Genomic DNA, 21321 nt, shown 5'->3' with positions numbered 1-21321 from the left:
TTCTTGGTTTTCTTTAAAAATCAATATCTTCTTCAGCGTGATAATCATTGCTTCATATCTGCTTATAAAAATCTGCTGAGCCAAGAGAAGCCAAAAGAGCCAGTGCATGCATGCCTTGTTACAAGCTCAGAGTCTTTCACTTTATAAATACAGCTATAACTCTTTGCTATCCCCAAGCAGTCTGTTTAACTGAACGGCTAATAAATAAATGGATTGTTCCATCCTCACTCAGAGAATATATCCTGTGGCAAGTTTCTCTGTATTCTATTTCATGCAACTTTCTCAGTGTGAGCAAGTTGGATTGTGAAAATAAGTTCCTGAGGTTAAGTTATGAACATTCAGGGTTTTTCTTTTCAAGGAAAATACCTCAAAACATCAGACATGGTTTGCAGCTTGAATCAAGTGACCGGTGGATATTTGCCTCAAGTTAGTGAATGTGTGAAGCAAAGATCTGCAGAGTTAACATTGATGTTAGCCCTGATATGCCCACTAACATAGACTTGGATTATTCCTATGCTGCAATAGCAGATGTCGGTTTTTAGCAGAAGTGTTCTTGATAAAAAGAGAGTGAAGTTAGAGTGTGGGTACTTGGAAAGCAACCACTGCACCTAGTGTCTTTGTCAGAGCATTCAGGGTGTTTCTTGAGTGTGTACTCTGTCACATCTCAGTCTGTACTGTTCAGCAAGGTACTGATGTCACTGCCCCAGGCAACCTATCACACACTGTATTCCTTTTTGCTTCAAAAGTCAGAGTTGGGAATGGCATCACCCCCTAATTTATCACGTTCCAGTTAGAGGTGGGTGGTAAACCCTTATCAATACTTTCACCAGTAAAATTTCTAGATGTTTTCAACACTACCATCACTGGTTTCGATGCTGTTGTGCACATGTGAGGCAGAACCATTGACACCATTATCGTTGCAGAGTGATGTGTGACGGACACAGAGCTCTGACTGAGTGCAGTTGTCTGCATGTTTTGCTCTAGCATAATGAGCAGCTGGGGAACTAATCGAAGTGGGTGACATTCTCATGCACATTTAGCAGCATTTTCTGCTTTCAAAGTTCACTGTTTGTAGTGACAGCAACATACAGCGAGTGTGCCCGCTTTGTAGAGGGTCTCTGCTTGTCTTCAGCCCAGTGCTGCTTAGAGAGGCTCAAACAACCGTATGAAGGTGTTTAACTCTTGACTCTCTTTTTTAAGTCCATGTCATGAATCAAGGATCCAGAGGTCAGAAAAGCAGACTCGCAGCACAGCAGTTAAATCAATGATAAACACACTACTTCAGGTTCACAATAAAAGTCTGTGGTTGTTGTTTTTCTCAAATGCTTTATTGTGATCGCCCACATCAGGAAATGTGCTTAAGTTAGTAGGAGCTTAACACACCTCCTCAGCAAGGTAGAGATGGCTCTTGAAACTGACTGCCATCTTTTTTTTTTTTTGGGGGGGGGGGTCTTCTTCTTCATGTCTTTCTATTTTTGTAATACCAAGATATAATACCCTTACCAGGGCAATACAATACTGTGATATGATATTAAGGCCATATCACCAAGGCCTATTTTATTGTACGAAATGACCATTGTGTTGATTTGGAAGGAAAAGAAAGTTGGCATAGCTGATACTACCAAACGTGATACAATAATCACAATACTTTGTTTGCAATATACATTGAATTAGGGCCCAAGGAAAGTGATAAAATCATATCAGGAAAAGGCATAATGTCTAGGTAGATATAGTATTTCAAGACAAAGATGGGCTATTTTTTATATTGAAAGGGTTGAACAGTGCATGTAAACATAAGGACATAAGCGTGAGATGAAAAGGAAACGCTTGTCCCTCACTGGTCGTAAAGTCACCTCATCGTGTTGCTCTAATTACCATCATCTGTTAGCATGTGGACTGTCCCACACCTTTGAATCAAGCTGTGCTCAAAACAAACCCTGAAAGTCTGTTACTCTTGATAACCGCCTTATCTCTTCCTGCCTTTTAGTTGTGACTCTTCGTTTGCTATTTCAGTCTCTTTCTGTTGTACTATGAAACAGACTTTCAGTGCTCAAAGAAACCTACACTGTGGTTTTCTTTGGGTCATGGAAACTTCCATTGCATGGCTGCATGAAGGCAGGCAGTTATTTTAAGTGTAATTAAGTGTAATTTAACCCTTTTAAGTAAATATTTACATTATTGATGCCATGTTCTTCTGCTTTTATCATGCTCATAGAGAGGTGGAAATATTCCAGAAAAGCGATGCAGCAGAGAAGTGCTGAGATTTTGTTGACGGAGAAAAGATTCAATATTTTTAAACTCAAATAAATGTAAACGTATAAGGTCTATTCATATTTGGAGAAAAAAGCAAACATCTTAACACTACTTTGTCTCTGAATTTTTGTTACTTTATAAGTCATGAGATGGAGCTGTCTGTTAAGGAATATTGATAATCTAGGATTAGAACTCATGCCGCCATCACAGAATTATAAACAAGACATGGGCCTGTCTACTTGTGCAGTTTTCTGCTCTTATTCAACTGTCACTATTGTGTCACTTCCTGGGTCTGAGAGGAAGTGGTGGTTTTCTGGTGTGTGAGATAGAAAACTCGACACAGAACATGATGTGGTTTACAAAGATCTGAATGTACAGGAGTTCTCCATTTAAAAAGAAAACATTGACCACGAGAGTGAAGGAGGAAGGTTTGGTGCATGATAAAACATTCCTAAACTTTTTATCCATAACAAACAAAAAATAGCATCATTGATGGACGAGGTACTACAGAGCTTTGTAAGTAGATCCACATCGATCTGAGTGTCTCAGAGGGTCTTATTCTTCAAACTAGTGCAAAAACAGCATCCACTTCTCAACAAACTTACACATTCACACCAATGTTTATCCAACTTTGAGAGGTTGTCTTCAAATGACATCCACTTATTAGAGTCATAACACAGACATGCTCATTTTTAAGTGTCATATGCTGATTCTCAGTATTCCGCTATGACTAATGCTGTCTAGTTCCTTTTGAACCAGCATAATAAAAAGATGCACCAGTCAGAATATGCACATTTGTAAAATTACTATTTAAAAGTCACTGGCAATGATTAGAATAATTGAACATGTGTTTGACTTGTATGTGTGGGTAGGAAGCAATGTTGTTGATTAATTCAGGCCCAAAACTCAACATATGACTACAAAGTATTTAAAATGTATATTATTGTGTAATGTTAGTTTAGTCAGGAACACTTTTGTCATACATTTCACCATTTTCTTGCAAGATGGATGTACAGTTCTACTTGGCAGAGAAGGCTCTGCTCTAAAGATGCTCCCTGGGTTAGTCCAGCCACTCGCTTTGACTTTCCAGTATCACATAGCTAGAAAACCTCATAGTCAGTAAGTAAAGTTTGTTTATATAGCACTTTTCCCAGACAACAGCCACAAAGTGCTTTACAGAGACAAAATATACAGAGAATAAAAGTGATGATTATGAAAGCACTGCATGACTGCCGTAGTCATAACATCAACAGAATAGCAGGAGCTGATATCATGAGAAACACGTCTAACAAAATTCAAAACCGTTCACATTACATGAAAAGAATGATCATCAACCAAAAGCCTGTCCTAACGGTCTTAAACTGACTTTTAAAGTCAGTCACAGATTTTTTAGAGCGCTAAGACAGGGGCAGCTCATCCACATTTTTGGGAAAATGGCTTGGAAATCTCTTATCACTGCGAGTCTTTAGGTGAGTGCGTGGGACAGAGAGATATTCTAATGTGTTTGATCTGAGGGAGCAGGATGTCCGGTAGGGGTGGATGACATCTGACAAATAATCTGGAGCTTGACCATGCAAGGATCTGTAAGTGAGTGTGAGGATCTTGAACTTGATTCTGAATGTAATGGGAAGCCAGTGAAGGGACCTGAGTACAGGAGTGATATGGGAGAATTTGTTTGACCTTGTTGATACTCTGGCTGCAACGTTTTGCTCTGGTTGGAGGGGATTTAGTGTGGATGTGTAGAGGAAGGTGAAGAGTGAAGTACAATAATCAATACATGCTGAGATGAAGGATGATTATTAATATTTCTAAGATGTAAAAAACATGATTTTGTTAGCTGTTTGATATGATTATCAAATGTAAATGAGGTGATAGGAATAAGGAATAAGAAGGTACATCTAATCTCTACCCCTCCCAGCCCTGTCCATGATGTTTTAAAAGCATTTTTGTTAAATCCCAGGGTAGATGCTCTTCAGCCAGAATTTCTGGTTCAGTTATTTACTAAGGTTAAATATGAATGACTAATAATTTTATAAAAAGTATGACCCATTTTTGTTCAGTCTTCTTTAATCTTTAAATGTCGTTGTGTCACTTAAGAGCATTCATTGGGTTTCCAATTTTAATCGACTGAGGAGCCAATAAAGGTGTTTTTTTATCCACATTTCCTACACGTCTGAGTGCGTATGAAACTCTTAAGTGAAGTGTTTATTCTTAAAACAGGAAAATAACACTGTTTCTGTGAGTAGCGCATTTACAAGTGCCTGTGGCCTATTTGAAGCTTCCTGGGGAAGCATCCTGAGTTTGTAGAGGGTTTAACTGCTTTAGATGTGGTCTGCGGTGATGTTGACCAAGAGATTAGACACCTCATCTATTATTTTCACCTGGAACCTTCAGTGTCTAATTTCGGTGTTTCAGGCCTCTAAGTTGTTTTAAGATCTCTGCAGACTTTAAGCTACTTTATCATAACAAGAATTATCTCCAGAGCGTTTTTCATTCAGTTATAGATGTTATCATATTTAATCGCGTCATGCATAATGTGTATGCATTATGCCCTGTATGATGTCGATTTTCCGTGGATTATTCAGTAAAGCTTGGCTGGCAGCTTGGCTCATAAAGACTCACATGTCTGTCTGTGCGTGTTCAGATGATGTGGCATGCATCCACCCAGAGGAACTGGAGGATTTTGATGGTTCATGTGATAAAGTCAGAGGGGAGGGGATGTCAGCATCACAAGGTCTAAGACTCACTGTCTATCTCAGATCCTCTTGTGCTCTATTTTTGCTCAATGAACAGTTCTCTGATTGTTCTCCTTTTTGTTATCTGCTTCTCCAAATGCTAGGAAGCAGTTAGGATTTACAGCTCAATTTTGATCTTGAACAAGAGTTTGTAAGCTGTAGTTTTACTTTGATGACAGTAGACAGCCTGGCACAGAGGTTTATTGAATCTGGGTGCCCTTTAAAAACAGTAAAAGTTTGCTTTATTTGCTGATTGTTAACTCAGCAGGAGGAAGAGAGTCAGTGGGAGAGAAAACGGCTCTGTCTCCTTCTGGATTCCATACTTGCACAGCGTAACCCTTAGACTTTGTTGTTACTGCTCAGTAATATGCTTTCCATATGAAGGCATGAAGTTTCCTCATCATTCCATAGGCCCCCTTTCAAGTAGATTCCCTTATGTTGATATGCATAAAGCACATTCCTTACTCCCTCCACCTTCATCTCATTCCAGCGTATGCAAAATGTAAAGCACACTGCAACATGTGATATCAAAGTGAGGTGACATGTCTTAAATCAAGGCAGCATGGTTATTTTGATCCAGACAGTAGAGTTCCTCTTACAATACAGTTTTAATGATGGAGCATTCCACTTGTTTCAAGCTGTTTCATATTTTCATTATTTTTAATAACTGATAGATTTTCTTTTCTTTCTGAGTAGCTTGATGCCGAAACTTAGAGTAGTCTTATAGTGTAACAGCCCTTTTCCAACTCTCAACACAATCCCCTTTTGACTAAATGAAATATGGATATGGATCAGGCACAAGAGGAAATTTTTGACCCTGTGTAAACCAGCTTTTATTACAAATGATACTGTCGTGGCACACTATATAAGTCTTACATGTAATTTTAATTTTTTTGTCTCATATTTAGTACACCACTATGCCAACTGTCACCTGTGTTTCCAAATAACAATAGATATATGGAGTGCATATGGCCTAGTGGTGAGTTCACAGGCCATGTACACGGATGGCCTGGGTTCAAGACCGGCTTGCGGCTCCTTCCCGCATGTCTTTTCCCACTCTCTCATTCCTCTTTCCAACTTTATCCATTGTCCTTCTCTCTGAATAAAGGCATCAGAAGCCCCCAAATATAAATGTAACCAAAATAAATAAATGGAGGAAGCCTAGAATTATTAATCCCAGATTTTATGGTGCTTTTCACCAATAACTGAGGTATGCACCATTTTACCCCTACAGGGATGCATAGATGCATTGGTTTACATTGCTATGGCCAGCATTGGCAATCATCAGCCGTTAACATACAGTGCAGGCACACTCTGAAACTGAACAAGTTGAAAATGCTCAAAGTATTTGTCATGTAAAAGTTTTAAAATAATAAAATCTTTGAAGTATGACTGAAGTTAAAAAACATAAGTTGCATCTTTCTTATCCACTTCAATTTTCCCTAATGTCTTTCCCATATTTTGATTTTGAACAATAGTGTCATTCAAAGTAATCTAATTAGACTACAAGGAACAAAGACTTCAAGGTGAACTTTGACCCAGAAATTATTCTACAGAGTTCAGTACACCATCCATGCTATATTGAGGTTGATCCTAAAGGCAGGACTTCACTCACTGAGTGGTTATCTTCACTCATGGTGCAAAATGTCTAATGCCCAGAGGCATTCTGGGAAAAGGATGCAGATTAAGGGATGATTGTCAAAGGATTAGAATACAAAATCCTACCAAAAATAGTTCAAGTGATCAAGTTCTGTTTACCTAAATCTAAAATTGTTTCAGTCAACTCAGAAACATAGAGCTGGAATAGCTATTTTGGATTTTTAAGTTAACAACACTTATTTTTTGACAGCCTTTTACTGTTTGTTCTTACAGCGCTAGAACTGGTCTCCAAAGACATTGACATTGGGTAAATGGTCATTTTGAACACTGGCTTTGGTCTTGATTTTTTACAGTCTGCATCTCATAGTTTTGTCAACGTTAATGATAGTGTTATGCTAACACTTCACTTGCCATTAGGTTGCCATGAAGAGTTGACACTGGTATGTCTTTTAGTAGCTGCGTCTCAGTCAGTCTCACATTGTACTGCGTGAGGTTGATAAAGCATTCAGGCATTAGAAAAAGTGTTTCCAGTGTCATGTTAGTCAAGCTACTTGAGACCCTGTGATGTCACAAGGAGATGATTCTGAATGGACTCTCAGATTTTATGTTTTCAGCCATAGGTGGATCACAAACAAAGGACTATGCTGGCAGGTGCTCTTATTAACCAAATTTATGTGCAAAAATACAGAAGAAAAGTAGGTTTTTAATAATATGACCCTTTCAAGGCTGATTTAGCAACTCTGTCAAATACCTTTATAATTGTTAAAGTCTGAATGTCTCTTTCATTTCATTCATTTATTATGGCATCATAATTATTGAACGCCCCAATGAAAATCATAGCTCTGTTGTCGTATCACCAGCACAGCAGTCATTACTTCTGTACTGAACATAGAAAGAACATTTCTCAGACGTGGGGGACACTCTGAGTCATTTGAACTGTTGTAAACTTAATTTCATAACATCTTCAAGATGTTATTTAACTCACACAACTTTGGCAAAGACACATTTCCTTCTTTTTTTCACTTAAGCCAGTAACATAAAGATTGAGAAAGTGGGAAAAGCAAATCTTAGATGTTAACGATTGTTGTGTGTTTTAAGTAATACTCAGGAATCGTATCACTGTGCCTTCTTGTTAAAAGAGCTGACTTTTGCTGTTTGAGGCATTGTTGAGCCACATGTGCAAAACAAAACACTTTCTTACTGAGTTCCTTGTACTGCAGACCTAAACACTTTCTGCCATCAGGCCCAGAGGGGGGTCTGAGAGGGGGAGTCTGGAAGTGGGGGATGGAGGGAGAAGACAGATGTGTTTATAAATGCTGGAGGATGGAGGACGGACTCGGGTCTCAAAGCAGGAAAATATTTCAACTTGTTCAAACCAGCAGAGCCTCCAGCACGTCCATCATTATATATATGTGTTCAGCACTGCTCTGACCTACAGTTAAGCGGGGATCAGTGAATATGCATCATCATTGGGTTGTGTAATGTGAGAAAACTGGCTGCTCTCCAGATCTGGTTTGTTTGTTTGTTTAATGTGTCTTCTTGGAAATCTGCTGTGGAAAGGAAAGTAATTTCCTTTAGTGAAGAAGAAATTTTAAAAGGACAGTTTGAAGAAGCTTCAAGAAGATCACCATGAGACTAGAGAGGTGTAACTTATATAAGAGTCACAGAGTTTGGAAGGAACACACTGTTCTTATGGAATCTATACGCTAATGAAAGAAAGGAGGATCTGTCAAAAGAGGGAACACGTCATGACAAAGGCAGAGGAGGCTTAGGAAAGTTGGCTCTCACTGACCTTCCCCCATAACTCTGCATAGACATCTTTACAGTGTAATTTAAACCTCTCTGCAACTACAGGACACACAGTTAAAATAATGTCTGTCATTCTGACCTACATACACGCTTCTGGAAAGATGAAAGTTAAGTGGTCTGATATAAATCAGTGGTGACAAAGACAACAAAGTTCCGCTGTAAGAGTTCATCAGACTTTGTTCTCCTTTTGTTGACGTAAAGATACAACGGGAAACAGATTTAGTGATGGTGTCATCCATTTTACATTTTTACATAGGAACTTTGAAATAAAGGCAGGGAAACAGAACAGAACTCTGCTGTCATACAATGCCTCATAGACGATCAAAAATGCAGCGGCTGTAATTACATGGTTGTTCGATTTGTCTTTTTAACTGTAGAACCTGGAGTAAAGACGGGCAGCAGACCAGGGAAGAGCAGGAGAAGTCCACTGCAGGCTCTCTACAATGGAGACGAGGTGAGAAAACATGCACACAGACGCTCATAAATCATCCATTTGACAAACTCTTAGAGAACAGGGGGGGTTTTCTGCTTTCTGGTGACTAAATAATAAATTAAACATGGTTTCCACAATCCTTGCGTGCTAGATGATAGCAGTGATAGTGGCACGGCTGTAAAGGTGCTACAACCGGTCACACTTAAAGAGTTTCTGCCAGAATTTGGCAGATTGAAAGATATCGCTTTCGATATGCTTTGATTTGATTTGCACAATCCCCTGGTTTATGTTCAAATGCCTCCTAGTTTTTTTTACATTCTGATAATCCTCATCTATTGAGTGTTGATACTGGAGTTTTAGCATTGTGCTGAAGCAAGCTTGTCCTCCCTTGGCAGTCCCCCACTGACCCACACTTACACCCCTTTAAGCCCAACCAGGTCTCAGCACAGATATGTCATCACGTCATATTATGACACATCCAGTTTACAAGACCTGTGGTTTAACAAAGTCAGCACAGTGGAGAAATACACAGACAACATGACAGTAACTTTACTCATTTTGTGGCTTATTTGCAGTCATTTTATCAGACAACACTGCTAGTGTTTAAAACGACTGTCAAGAGGAACTGCTGTGTCAGTTATAAGTCATGTCCATGCTGCATGAGCAATCATACTTCACTCTAAACCACTGGTTCTCAACTGGTCTGGCCTCAGGACCCACCAGTCTGTCTTACAACAGATCGCAACCCATGTTTCCAAAAAAATCTACAACAATGCATGTTTAGTTAATTGAATATGTTGCAGTTCAGAGCATAATTGAACCAAAACACCTGTGCCAATTTTTGCCAATTTTCCAAAGAACTTGAAAAATTGCTTCATTATTATGGGAAAAGTAGTCATTTATTGCAAGAAGGGCAGACAATATTGATCAAACATTTAAATTTACCCAATTTCACAGTAAAACAGGGTAAAATGAAAGTTAACAATGCATGTCCAATAAAGACTTTAGGACTTTTGCCACCATTGACTCTGTATGATAAGTATGATAAGTTTTAGTTGGAGAGGGGAGTGGCTGATTCCTATTACCGCCGAGCAACAGGTCTTGGTGCTGTGCAGCGTACTCTTGCTTGCAAAGGCACATGGGAATTCCAGTGTGAAGTTAAAATGTGTGTTTAAAGTGTTATAATCCTGCATAAAGTTACCGATAATTTGGTAGTTGTGCATGTCTTGCACCATGGTTAGTGCAATATAAGCATGAGTTCAGGTAATAATTTTGGCACAGTAGAGGTTACATGTGTGTTGGAACTATGTCAGCTGGGGGAACACCATAACATTTAGTGGAGCTTAAACTTTATCGTAAGTGAGCCTTTGTTTGTACTCAGCTTTGTTAAAAGTGCATAGCTAGAGCAACACAGTGCTGCATTATGTTGAGGTTATATCGAGGGTTCATATAATAGTTGAGATTCAGCTACCTTTCTACAGTAACTGCACTTTTCCTCAGGTGTTCATACTGTACAGACTTGAACTGTGAGCGTGCCATTTCCTATAACTGTAACTTTATTTTATTTGAGATAAAGTTACCCAAATTTTCCAAATTCTTTGAAGATATAATTACATAAGAGAGGATGGATGTAAGGTTTAAACTTAATACATAAATTTCATTGATGGTCAATGTGAAAGACGATGAAAGGTAACCTTGCAAAGTAGATGGATACACCCGTTTCCTTGTTTTTCACTGGCGAATCCACCTTGCAAAGCTCCCATTTTCTAACCGTTTGGGCCCCGTTAGAAAGTGACAGGACCGATCAGCGACGAGGGGCAGTACTTTCTGGCGCAGCAGAGTCGGGACGTAAACAAGCAGCAGCAAGCGCTGGAGCAGTTATGGCAGAAGAGGTTAGCGTGGATGCTGCTAAAGCGCCAGTTATATCAGAACTTGATAACATTTCTTTGTTAAAAGAAGAACAAGGAACAGCAGTGAGTTGTTTTCCTTTCAAAAACAACAAAAGTCGAGTGCTTATATGTCTCTTGTCGCCATGTTTCGCGTTATTCCTGAGTAGCTGCTTGATAGTGGCCACGTCACGTGTTCTGTTGCTCTGATTGGCCCGTAGAGATGTGACAGACAGAATGTTAACCCAATCACACTCCGAGTTTTTTTCAAAGTCTCTGCCTTTTCTCAAATGTTTCCTATTGAGGCTCTCCCAGATGGATATGTGAAACAAATCCATCTGGCGTGTCAGGTTAGATGAAAGGCTGATTAGGTCAGATTTGAAGAAGTGATTCAACACTACTGCTTAGTCAACATAATTGCATTGTGAGAGTTATACAACACTGATAGATGTGCAATGATGACAGAATTCACCAGAAGCAGATTCATCACATTAGCACAGAAACCAAACATCCTGCAACCAAACAGCACAATTAATATAGATGCCCTACATATTTAGCATTGGTGTCTTCACAAACCATGAAGATGTTTCCAGGGTTCTTTAGTCCAATGGATGTAGTGTGGCTATAATTATTATGTTTTTAATCACAATAAGAGAGCAAAATTTGTGAAGCTGGATCATTTTTGCAATGGTGGGACGCGAAAAGTTAACAGACAGAAACCTCATAAGAGAAAGATATTGTAAAAACAAGTCAACAATATTAAAGGGGACACTCTGAGTTATGAAACAACAGAAATCTCCTAAATCTGCGGATTGTCTCTACTTAACTTTGAAATGAGTTTCAGCTCATTGTGTCATAGTCTTGCCTGTAACTGTCCAGGCCACTAACATCACAGTGTAAACAACATTTCCATAAATAATAACACACAGACACCGTCTGTTACTAGCAGTAGGCAAATGATCATAGACAGATCCCAAATGAAACCCTAAACCAAAGATGGTGATTATTTGATTTACATGAGTCAGATTTGAAGACACTGAGCTGCAAATGATGATGATGTTTATTAGCAGTGATTTTGGGGAATTATTTTAGGATATGTTGACAGGATTGCATGACATTTCCTTCTGCACACAACTCTGAACAATAATATTTAAAGGTTTTTCTGCTTGTCTTCCCCTCTCTTTCCCACCTGTGCCCCGTTCACCGGCCCTGCATCGTCCTGGTCACATCTCTACAAGCAGCTGGACCTGCTAGCCGCTCAGAGGTCCCTGCAGGGCCGCAGGGAGCTGCTGGAGCAGGCGTGTCTGAGCCACACCAAGAAGCGACAAGTGCTTGCACCAGAAGATCTCAAACATCTCATCGTCGATGATAAGCATAGCCTTATTTACTGCTATGTACCAAAGGTTGGTTTCTTTTATATCAAGAGAAAGCTACAATTTCAGACCTGAGGGGTGAAAACTGTGAACAGGGCATTTTAAAGTGGGTGGGACAAAGGGATAGCAAACATACTCTGCAAGATTAAGAGAGGTCCGTTACAACTTAAAAAAAAAGAAAGTCTATCTGGCCTGCATTATGTCAGAACATGTAGACATCCATCCATTATTTATAACCCATGTAGGTTTGCAGGGGGCTGTCATGGGGCAGGAGGCAAAGCATTTTACCAGAATTGCAGGACTAAATCGCTTACTACAGAGGGACCCAAATTAAATCATTTAGGCCAGGCTTGTACTTCTCCTTCCTGATCGAAACAATACCTATCCTGTGTTGAACTTCACTGTTGTGAGCCCTACAAACTTTTGCGTCAGTGTCTCCATATTATTCTGTGATACTCCACCCAAACACTACACAGCAGTGCAATTATTATTCCGGTTTCTGGTCCTGGCGCCACATTTCCTGCTTGTTTGTGTACAAATAAACATGGCAAGTAAAACAGAGCATATTATGTTGGAGTTGATAAATACTGAGCAGCAGATAGAGACAACAAAGGAGATAGAGAATGCAGTCACTGATTTAGTTGGGATGGGTGGGTTTGCACTTGTTCTGCAACTGAGAGAGACATATAATGGAATGTATGTTGCATGCAAGGAAGTAGATTTGACTAGTGTTGCAGTCTGCAGCCAATAGTAGTTGTATAGTTATAGTAATAATGTGTGGTTATAGAGATTCCCACGGCACACAGAGACTTGCCTCAAGGCACACCAGTGGGCCTTGCCACACCATTTACGAACCACTGGTGTGCGCGACTCACTCTGGCAGTCTCCATTGCAGCCCAGCAGACCAATTACAGGGCTTGTGGTCTTCGTCATTTTGACATATGGGTACATTTTCGACACGTCTGTTATGTGCAAACCCTTTTGCAAAGGGCTCAGGGAAAGGCAGAGGCGCTGTATCCTCAACACATAAGTTTAAAGCAGGCTCTGGATGGCTAATTGCACATCACCAGTGCCAACTTTCCAAAAGAATAAACAAATCAGTTGAAGTCTGCAGCTCAAAGTTAATGTTTCCATGGAGACAGTATGCTTCCTGTAGATCAGGAGGGGTGAAGGCTGTCGGGCTACAGGTTTGTTAGGGAGGCCACAGTGTCATTTTGCTGTTCAACTGTGATAAGTACGCTTCTATATTTGCTTATATTTTATTGAACTCAAGCAGAGGTTGCACAAGGCTTTGTTTACAGGGTTGTAAAAATTCCATCATACAGTTTTATAATCTGACATCTTGATTTCATCTCTTTAATGTTTTTCATATGATAATGAAGGATGTTTTCATTAGTAGCATTCAATCTTTAAACCTCCCCTTCCACAACTGGTATTTTATACAAAGAATAGTCTTAGAGATGCATTTTTAATAGTATGGGGAGAAAAGATGACGGCAGCAGCCCAGTGTTTATGTCTCATGTCATTTTTTTACTCTGTGACAGCAAAAAACGATCACTGTAGTCCAGCGAGCAAATAAGACCTGTGCCAATTAAGATATTTACAATTTTAAGTATATTTTTAATATCAGGATTTTGTAGTTTAAAGACCATAACCAATTCACAAGTTGTTAAAAGGCTGCACAGAGGAGTCCTTTGTTTTTGACCAGACCAACAGTATTTCAGACCATTACCAAAGGCTTTAGCAACATGTGTTAAAAGATGCCCACACTCACACAACTTGGTTCTATTCTTTCTAACGTTTAGACTCAAAAAACTGCATTCAATTTCATAAATTGCCATAATTAATCAAGAAAGGACATCTTGATGTGACAATCACACCTTCCTCATTGTGGCCATGGCTCTGCCTCCTCACGCTGAGTGGCTGACAGCCTACTAACTACTTAACTCCTATGTTAATAATAGTAATAAAGAAGTGATATAATTGACAGTCTCGTAAATACTACAGAGCATTCACCACCTGCTTTCAGCAAACTGTAATTTTTGTTCTGCATGAGGCTGTCACTCTTTTTATAATTAGGTAAATTGCACATTAAGATGACAATATTTTCCAGAAGTAGCTGCAAAATGTCTCAGCCTATGAATGCTATATATTCTTTACGCCAGCCACACAGAGATGCACGCAGAATGATTTTTTAAAAAGTTTTTCATTGATCTAAAATAGCCACTGTTCATTAGGCATCCATCCATTTTCAATACCGCATCTTCTGTTTGGGGTCGCGGGGGGCTGGGGCCTATCCCAGCTGTCATTGGGCAAGAGGCGGGGTACACTCTGGACTGGTTGCCAGTCAATCACAGGGCTGACATATAGAGACAGACAACCAGGCACACTCACATTCACACCTATGGCCAATTTAGAGTCACCTATTAACCTAATGACCTTTTTGGTAGTGGGAGGAAGCCGGAGAACCCGGAGACACCCCACGCATGCATGGGGAGAACATGCAAACTCCACACAGAACCGGGAAGCGAACTAGGGACCTTCTTGCTGTAAGTCAACAGCAATAAACCCCTGCGCCGCTGTGCAGCTCTGTTCATTAGACCATGTCTACAATTTGTGCAACATACTCATCGCTTAAAACTCTGCACAAAGTTTGGACCATGCCATCCTGCTGCACCACAACAGCAGCTGTAGCCCTCTGTGACTTGCATTCGGAAAACTCAAGCCAAGACTCTTGGTGCATTGCCAACACAGCGACAAGGGTTCACTGAATTACAGCTAGGCAGTGATAGAACCTAGAGCCTATGAGAGACAGCCTTTTTAATAGATCTGATAAACTTCTCGATGGGCCATGTGTGCAAAACTGAAAATATCTGTACATCTGCTTGTGTGAGTGTGCTGGCACTCAGGGCCCTGTTCATTATTCCAGTGACAGACAGTTTCATCCTTTAAGAAATTCTGTCAAAGACAGATACTTTTCTGTTAATGCAACCTCTGAATTCATGTCTCTGCTTGATGAGTCAAGTTCATTTTTCTGTATTAAGCTGCAGCTTTCACTTTTATCATTATTAAAGTATATTTTGGCTTCCAGGTGGCGTGCACCAACTGGAAGCGTGTCCTCATGGTCCTCACCAGTGACGGCCGCTACACAGACCCCCTATCCATCCCTGCCAACGAGGCTCACGTGGCAGGTAACCTCCGCACTCTCTCTGAGTTCTCAGTCCCAGAGATTAACAAACGCCTTCGCAGCTACCTCAAGTTCATCTTTGTGCGGGAACCCTTTGAGCGCCTGGTGTCCGCCTACAGGAACAAATTTACCCGTAGCTACAACACTGCCTTCCACAAGCGCTATGGGACCAAGATCATCCGCCGACACAGGGCCGATCCGGAGCCCGAAGCACTGGAGAAAGGGAATGATGTTTCTTTCCGAGAGTTTGTGCAGTACCTCGTGGATCCCCGAACACAACGAGAGGAACCTTTTAATGAGCACTGGGAGCGGGTGCACTCCCTCTGCCACCCGTGTCTGATCCACTACGATGTGGTGGGGAAGTACGAGACTCTGGAGCAAGACTCTCAGGCTGTGCTCAGGTTGGCTGGAGTTGAGGGGATGCTTCAGTTTCCAACATCTGGTAAGAGCACAAGGACTGATGGAAACATGGCAGCACGCTTCTTTAAGCACATCAGTCCTTTCTACCAGAAGAAACTGTTTAATGTTTATAAAATGGACTTCCTGCTCTTTAACTACTCCACACCAGAGTACCTCAGGACTCGATGAGGAGCAGAGAAAAGACTGGACGGAGTAGTTGTGATATTTTCCTTTCACAACCTCTTCAGACCGGTGATTATTTTGCACTTTTTGGTTGCCATGGACTCATGTACATCATTGATCCCTGCCTTAAACAGCCCACCACCAGCCTCTGTCACTGATTCTCCAACTAAACTGACTGTTGAGAATGACTTGGTTATGGTGAATGGAACTTTCTGAAGAAAACCAGATATTACTCTGGAAAGAAAAGACAGTTTGGGCTGTTTTCAACCAAGGGGCCTGTCGTATTTGTCAGTTTTCCAGACGGAAAATGGTTTTGACGTTTGACAGAGCAGATTGCTGCAGGTTGTCCCTGAAATGTGTCTTTCTTTTTAATTTTAGGTTCAGTAAGAGCAATGCTTTTGTTCACCTAGGAATTTTAAATGACAAATTACTGTGTCCAGTGGGCTATATTCCTACAGCAGCCATGCTCCTGGTATGTCATGTGCAGGGTGGGAAACTCAAATGTCAACATCTTCTACTTTTATATTTCAGGTCCTTCAGCATGTAAGTGTTGAGATCTGACAATTGAGTGAGGTTTATTGCTTCCTGATTGAAAAGCAACCACAAAGATAATGTAGAGTGAAAATCCAAAGAGAGATCAGCTGCTAGCCTGGTTGTTATGTCTGGGTGCCCGATGTATGAGGCTGTTTCTGTGGAGTGGATGGCCCAGGTTTGGATCCAGCCTGTGGCTCCTTACCTGCGTGTCATTCTCTCTCTCTCCCTCAGTTTCTGGCTTGATCCACTGTCCATGGATCTAAATAAATAAATAAAGGAATGAAATCTCCAAATTGTAGAAAAAAATATCCTCAAAAACATGTTTGATTAGACCCAACAGATGCGGTCAAAGTTACCTGCCTTGTCCTAGTTAACGTTAATGTTTGGCTATCATGGACAGAAAAGATAAAACATGCATTTATCAACAACATTGATGTGCATTTTGAAGGTAATTGTTTAACTCTGAGGTAGAACTCATTGGATTTATTTGCACTTACAATTTAATGTTAATTTTGCAGGTCTGTATTCAAGCTCCACCTCCCTGTTTTACTGTAGTACCTTTCTTTAAACTCTAACTTTGGCCAAGCTAATGCCGTGTTAAAATAAACTTTTTCAAAAAAATGTCTTCTCAAATGGTCAGCTTATAAAACAGTCATTAAACTTAGGTTAACTTAGGTTAATGTTCTAGTTAGCTGGTAATATCAGTGGAGCTTGACAATAGAGTAACAATTTGTTGAAAGAGCAAATACATACAGAACGTTTCATTTGAGGCTGAAATAAATATGTAATTCCTTTTTTTATTTTACTCTGTGACAGCCTGAATAGCCTTAAATGGAGAAACAGAAGGCCCGTGATGTGGCCCTCAGTGCCACTGCAGACAGAACCTGCTTTGAATAACAGCACATATAGAGTCGATTGAAAAGAGCAAAGACTTTTTATGAATATGTGAATAGATTTTTGCTACAAAATTATTTATTTTTACATTTGGGAGATGGGAGAAAAAGTTTGTGCCAAGAAGTCTTTGTCATTATTGTTTAGTGTAGGTCACATGTAGAAATTTTTTATTTTATAATTTCTTTTTAGCCATTCCTTTTGTCTTTATAGGCCAATATTTTTAAGATTCAATATTAACATAATTTGTAAAGCCCAGGTTGTTCTGAAAAAAGTATGTTTAGAGCTTGACTGTGTGCCACAGGGTTGATTTTTTTTTTTTTTTTACAAGCTTTTTAAGACAATAAGTCCAGGAGAGAGAAAACAGTTTAAAGGTTAGTGCTCAGAGGGTTAATCATACACATCTGTCCTGTCAATCTGATGATTGTAAAAGCATAAATGTGGATGATGACATGATTGAAGCTAAGATTAGCTTTGATCTTGTGGGTGTAATCAAACAAAAAACATGTTTAAAGTCATGTTATAAGCACCAAACATGCAGCCTTAGTCTGATTTAAATAGGAATCTTTAAAAAAATATATTAATGATTTTTCCTTAATTGATATGATTATCAGATGAAACTGTTCCTTGAACATTCAAGTGACTGATGCTCAAGTTACCTTCAGTCTGATGGGTCTAATCAAACATGGTTTCCTACATAAAATATGGTCTGATCTCTTTCAGGATTTTCAGTATCTTGTGTGTTTGTCGCCACTTTCAATCAGAAAGAACTAAAATAAAAGCAATGGCCCAAACGTTGAAGTTTAAATGACAACCTGAAATATAACATTTTTACATAGTGAAAACATTCGAGTTTCCAACCCTGAGCCTTAAATAACAGGAACATGGCCACCGTGGAAATATGGTTTCATAAGCAACATGTTTTTTTTTTTTTTTTTACCTTTCTTGTCAGATCCACGTGGCTGTAAACTTTGTGTAATACGCCCTGCCAGCTTCCCTGCTGTGCCCATTACAGTAAAGTTATCCCTTGCTTTGCTGTTTCAGAGAACTAATGAGCCATAAATGAAAGGCACACTTCAGAGGAGCAGGTCCTCCTCTTGCCTTCGTATGCAGGTGAATGTGCTGACACAGCAGACTCATTTAGAGCACCTAGAGTACAACGACTCTGGATTGAATCTATTTATGTATGTCAGTGCGAGTATTTATTGTTATGGAAGTGTGTGATTGTAAACCAAGGGGCTTATGATTTGTGAGAATATTTTTTTTTATGGAAGTAAAGGGGTGAATTTCCTCTGACACATCAGAAGTGACTTTCTGTCTTGGCTTTGGCACACACACCCAAAAAGAAACGTCAAAAATGATCCCATCCTTCTCTTCTTTCCTTCCAGAGGTTTGATCCTGTCCTTTCTAACTACGACAGCAGTCTGCAGTCACTTCTTAATTCCAGTAAAGCTTGTTGCCATCCATCTTCTATCGCTGTCTGTATTTAGCTGTGGGCAGGTAGGCTGAACAAACAACCACATAGCTGTGGTCAGGGCTGGGTCCTGCCTAGTTACCCCGGCTCAGAGCTCCCCTTGTTGGAATGAATGAAGGGTACATGATCCACCTACACTCATCTCCACTGCAGGGGCTTGTTCAGCAAATTTTGTCCAAGTTTATGGTAAATAATGCAGAGGTTAGCTTAGGAAAATACTTATTAATGGTACAAACTGCCAAAATATCTGTTTTAACAAACATCTTCACACAGCCGAGGGTGATTAAAGGGGAGCTCCGTCAATTTAGATCACATCAAAGATTTTAACAGTGCTTCAATCACAGAGACGGCCTGTAAAGTGAACATGAAAACATAATGGTTTATGTTTTTAAATCATTGCATTAATATGTGAGTTACCAAGCTGTAACAATAAATAAAACCTTAGTACGAGCTCTATTTTGGACATCAGTCATTCTAAACTTGAACTTATGTGCTCTAAGATATACGTTATTTCAGACAAAACTAGTTTCTGCCAAATCAAATGTAAAATTGTATTAATTTTGGAGCTTATCAAACACTAAATTAAGTTTTTTGAAAATGTCCCTGTTCAATGCATGTAAATGTTTCTACATTCAACACCATTCCCATGCTGAAATCATGCTGAGGATGACACACTCTTGCCATTAGCTGTTGTTCTATTATACTTAGGGATGGGGATTGATACCCGGGTCCACAAGGTCCCGGTTCTGTGTTTTTGAAATATCTGAAAATCATTAACATTTCAGCTTATCGATACTGCTATCAAGTCTCACAGGCTCTCTGACGTAACGTCATTTTAAGATATAACTTGTAAAAACATACATCAGTTCTTTGAAGGGGAACATAAACTAAAAGCAGATCAATATTGTGCATCACCAGGATGTACCTTCAACTGTCAGCTTGAGGAAAAAAGATGCCTGCAAAAACGCATGCAATCATATTCTCCTGCACTGGGAGTAACATGCTCTCATATCCCTCTCTTAAGCTGCTTCTTCTTCAGCTGCTCAGATAAATGCTGAAAAGTGCTCCAAAACTTTAAGACAGTCCTGTTAGTTAAAAGTATTAATCCAGTGTAGAAATTTGCAATGGAATTGTCAGAATTAAAGTCAATTAACGAACTTAAGCTGAAAGATGGAAAATATGATGTGTTCAGGTAACCTCAGTAAATTAGATGACTGTATGCTATATGTTATGATATGTTCAAATGTCACATAAAAATGGGAAAATTTAGTTTTTAACGAGAAACCTTAATAAATACAGTTGTGAATATGAAGAATGTGTTTATGTTTGAGGGATATAAAATAGATGTTACAGACTGAATTATAGCTTCTAACTCAAGCACTACTCAGCTAAGACCACTTGTGTGTGAGTGTAAATATTTGTCTCCATTTTGTTTTTCCACCAAACTATAGAAAAGTATTGATAGTGGAGTCGATAAGGACTCGGTTCAATAAAGATTATTGATAAGGGTATCAATATCAATAAAAACTAACGATCCCCATCCCTAATTATATTCCAGGTCATTTGTCAGGTCATCTAGTTTGATTCTCACATTCTCAATTGAAAAGCAACCACAAGGGCAATGGATACTGAAATTTTTGAGAGAGATGGGAGCACGTCATGTACAAAAAGTTTAATAACCCATTATGCACCATTAGATGTAAGCTAGTGTTAACATTCAGCCACTTCTTAGTTAACGTTTGAGTTTAGTAATCCTAGACATGATAGAAAAGGCCTGTATTACTATTAAAGTTATTCCTCTTCATTTTCTATGTATCTGAAAAGCCCAAGATAAAACTCTCTAGATGTGTTTGTGCTTACAATTTCAGATTTATCTTTCAGATCTACAGTGCTTAACGAATTTATTAGACCACCTGTCATATTTGTCTCGGAGACCATCCAGTATCATGAAGTGCTTTAACGCGGACTCTTTCATTTTCAGTGAGCTCTCCACATTTTACCATTTTGAACAGGAATGAGGAATTTCAAACTGAATTCACCCAAATTTGAGCCGGTTCACTGGGCTTCTCTGAGAAGTCAGAAATGAATCAAGCATAACATTCAACCACTAAAACTCATTTTTCTGTTCAGGAATGCAAGTAAATAACTATAATTTGACATATTAATCAAGAAATAATAATGTGCTTTACTATTTTTTCAGTTTTTTTGTAAATCAGTACATTTGAAAATTAATGGATAACAATAATAATTATATTTTAGCATTAAAAATATCATTTGGGTTAAAGAGTTTCTACATATTGGTGTATTAACCATTGCAGAAACATCAAAAATGATTTTGGTAATTAACAATGCTGTTAATTTAGGGCAGCTGTGGCATAAACCTTACTTTGGTTAGGGTTAGGGTGGTCTAATACATTTGTTAAGCGCTGTATATTCAAGCTCCAGTGATATTTTCATATACAGAAAAAAATATCAAGTGCACATAGCTATCTAAAAACATTACTAATACTACCCAGGAGAGCAGAATTCAGCTTCATAATCTGGCAACAATAAACACTGCTGGGA

General features: G+C 39.3%; 1 protein-coding gene across 2 annotated transcripts in view; it reads left to right on the top strand.

The window, feature by feature from the left end:
• Positions 1-20043, top strand: part of LOC121516991 (carbohydrate sulfotransferase 11-like) — a 34430-nt gene extending 14387 nt beyond the window's left edge. Inside the window, exons 2-4 of one of the 2 annotated variants that reach the window (XM_041798466.1) lie at positions 8774-8850; positions 11957-12118; positions 15180-20043. In XM_041798466.1, coding sequence (XP_041654400.1) covers positions 8774-8850; positions 11957-12118; positions 15180-15863 — 923 coding nt within the window. In that variant the 3' untranslated portion in view covers positions 15864-20043. Of the gene's footprint in view, positions 1-8773; positions 8851-11953; positions 12119-15179 lie in introns of both variants that reach the window. The other variant, XM_041798465.1, reaches the window with a different exon arrangement.
• Positions 20044-21321: the final 1278 nt, after the last annotated feature.

This window comes from Cheilinus undulatus, linkage group 11 (genome assembly GCF_018320785.1).
Source record: "Cheilinus undulatus linkage group 11, ASM1832078v1, whole genome shotgun sequence".
Taxonomy (NCBI): domain Eukaryota; kingdom Metazoa; phylum Chordata; class Actinopteri; order Labriformes; family Labridae; genus Cheilinus; species Cheilinus undulatus.
The sequence above is the reverse complement of the archived record's forward strand: the minus strand, read 5'-3'. Positions and strand labels throughout refer to the sequence as shown.